The sequence below is a fragment of the Salmo salar genome, chromosome ssa26, assembly GCF_905237065.1.
Source record: "Salmo salar chromosome ssa26, Ssal_v3.1, whole genome shotgun sequence".
NCBI lineage: Eukaryota > Metazoa > Chordata > Actinopteri > Salmoniformes > Salmonidae > Salmo > Salmo salar.
Genome location: NC_059467.1, coordinates 49,416,180 through 49,418,679, shown reverse-complemented (window position 1 = coordinate 49,418,679; position 2,500 = coordinate 49,416,180). Strand labels below are relative to the sequence as shown.

The following is a 2,500-nucleotide window of genomic DNA, read 5'->3' as shown; positions in this document are numbered from 1 at the left end:
GGTAGTGGAGGTGGGAGGTCTGTGTAGTGGAGGTGGGAGGTCTGTGTAGTGGAGGTGGGAGGTCTGTGTAGTGGAGGTGAGAGGTCTGTGTAGTGGAGGAGGGAGGTCTGTGTAGTGGAGGTGGGAGGTCTGTGTAGTGTAGTGGAGGTGGGAGGTCTGGGTAGTGTAGTGGAGGTGGGAGGTGTGGGTAGTGTAGTGGAGGTGGGAGGTCTGGGTAGTGTAGTGGAGGTGGGAGGTCTGGGTAGTGTAGTGGAGGTGGGAGGTCTGTGTAGTGTAGTGGAGGTGGGAGGTCTGGGTAGTGTAGTGGAGGTGGGAGGTCTGTGTAGTGTAGTGGAGGTGGGAGGTCTGGGTAGTGTAGTGGAGGTGGGAGGTCTGTGTAGTGGAGGTGGGAGGTCTGGGTAGTGTAGTGGAGGTGGGAGGTCTGTGTAGTGTAGTGGAGGTGGGAGGTCTGTGTAGTGTAGTGGAGGTGGGAGGTCTGTGTAGTGTAGTGGAGGTGGGTGGTCTGTGTAGTGTAGTGGAGGTGGGAGGTCTGTGTAGTGGAGGTGGGAGGTCTGGGTAGTGTAGTGGAGGTGGGAGGTCAGTGTAGTGTAGTGGAGGTGGGTGGTCTGGGTAGTGTAGTGGAGGTGGGAGGTCTGGGTAGTGGAGGTGGGAGGTCTGGGTAGTGTAGTGGAGGTGGGAGGTCTGGGTAGTGAAGGTGGGAGGTCTGGGTAGTGGAGGTGGGAGGTCTGGGTAGTGTAGTGGAGGTGGGAGGTCTGGGTAGTGGAGGTGGGAGGTCTGGGTAGTAGAGGTGGGAGGTCTGGGTAGTGAAGGTGGGAGGTCTGGGTAGTGTAGTGGAGGTGGGAGGTCTGGGTAGTGGAGTGGAGGTGGGAGGTCTGGGTAGTGGAGGTGGGAGGTCTGGGTAGTGTAGTGGAGGTGGGAGGTCTGGGTAGTGGAGTGGAGGTGGGAGGTCTGGGTAGGTAGTGGAGGTGGGAGGTCTGGGTAGTGTAGTGGAGGTGGGAGGTATAAAAATATGTGTCAGTCAGCCAAATGCCTGAGTTTATATTAGAATCTACCTGACCTTTAACCCTTCCACTCTGACCCTGTGGTTTATATTAGAATCTACCTGACCTTTAACCCCTCCTCTCTGACCCCGTCCACCAGGTGGTAAAGGTCTGCTGGACGTGCAGCCCCACTGGGTGTCGGCTCTGGCCTGGCCGGAGGGAGAAGCTGTGTCCCTGTGGTGTGGGGAACCCAGAGATGTGTTGCTGGTGGGACGGATGGACGGATCCCTGGGCCTACTAGAGGTTCACGATGCCTGCACCATGCATCGCACTGAGCTGGAGCACTGCTACCGGAAAGATGGTACGTAGTCTGGAGGGTGGAGTGGCATGTCCCCAGTTCACATAACTCTGACAAGTGTGTGTGTCTCTTGTCTGTCCTTGATGGTATGTTTTTCTTACTTCCAGGTTTTACTCTTTAATACACTGGTCTGAAGTCATGTTGATTCGTGACTATCCCGATCAGACGTCTGGTCGTTTTTGATATATCTGGTGTGCATGACGACGGTATTATGTAGGTGTTCCGTGAGTTGGTTGTTTTTCTGTTGTAGTGTCAGTGATCCACATAGCCTGGTACAGTGAGGACAGGCCGTTCGCTGTGGGCTACGCTGACGGGAAGCTGCTGATTGGAACCAAAGAGCCTCTGGAGAAAGGAGCCGTCGTGATCATCGATGCCCATAAGGTCAACACTATCTCTATATAATAATAGGGACAAAACACCACATAGAAACTAACACATTATCTAATGTTGGTCCTATACCTTAGTTTCAACTTTTGTGTTTTTAGTCTCTGTCTCCTCCTGTGTATCTCCTATAGTACTAGGTCACTAGATATCTTCATGTTTTTAGTCTCTGTCTCCTCCTGTGTATCTCCTATAGTACTAGGTCACTAGATATCTTCATGTTTTTAGTCTCTGTCTCCTCCTGTGTATCTCCTATAGTACTAGGACACTAGATATCTTCATGTTTTTAGTCTCTGTCTCCTCCTGTGTATCTCCTATAGTACTAGGTCACTAGATATCTTCATGTTTTTAGTCTCTGTCTCCTCCTGTGTATCTCCTATAGTACTAGGTCACTAGATATCTTCATGTTTTTAGTCTCTGTCTCCTCCTGTGTATCTCCTATAGTACTAGGTCACTAGATATCTTCATGTTTTTAGTCTCTGTCTCCTCCTGTGTATCTCCTATAGTACTAGGTCACTAGATATCTTCATGTTTTTAGTCTCTGTCTCCTCCTGTGTATCTCCTATAGTACTAGGTCACTAGATATCTTCATGTTTTTAGTCTCTGTCTCCTCCTGTGTATCTCCTATAGTACTAGGTCACTAGATATCTTCATGTTTTTAGTCTCTGTCTCCTCCTGTGTATCTCCTATAGTACTAGGTCACTAGATATCTTCATGTTTTTAGTCTCTGTCTCCTCCTGTGTATCTCCTATAGTACTAGGTCACTAGATATCTTCATGTT

General features: G+C 50.0%; 1 protein-coding gene across 16 annotated transcripts in view; it reads left to right on the top strand.

Moving 5' to 3' along the window:
- LOC106595038 (probable E3 ubiquitin-protein ligase HERC1) overlaps positions 1-2,500 on the top strand; it is a 290,635-nt gene that overhangs the window by 227,155 nt on the left and 60,980 nt on the right. For all 16 annotated transcript variants that reach the window (XM_045708500.1, XM_045708507.1, XM_045708508.1 and 13 more), the window contains exons 59-60: positions 1,141-1,341; positions 1,589-1,719. In XM_045708500.1, coding sequence (XP_045564456.1) covers positions 1,141-1,341; positions 1,589-1,719 — 332 coding nt within the window. The remainder of the gene's footprint in view (positions 1-1,140; positions 1,342-1,588; positions 1,720-2,500) is intronic.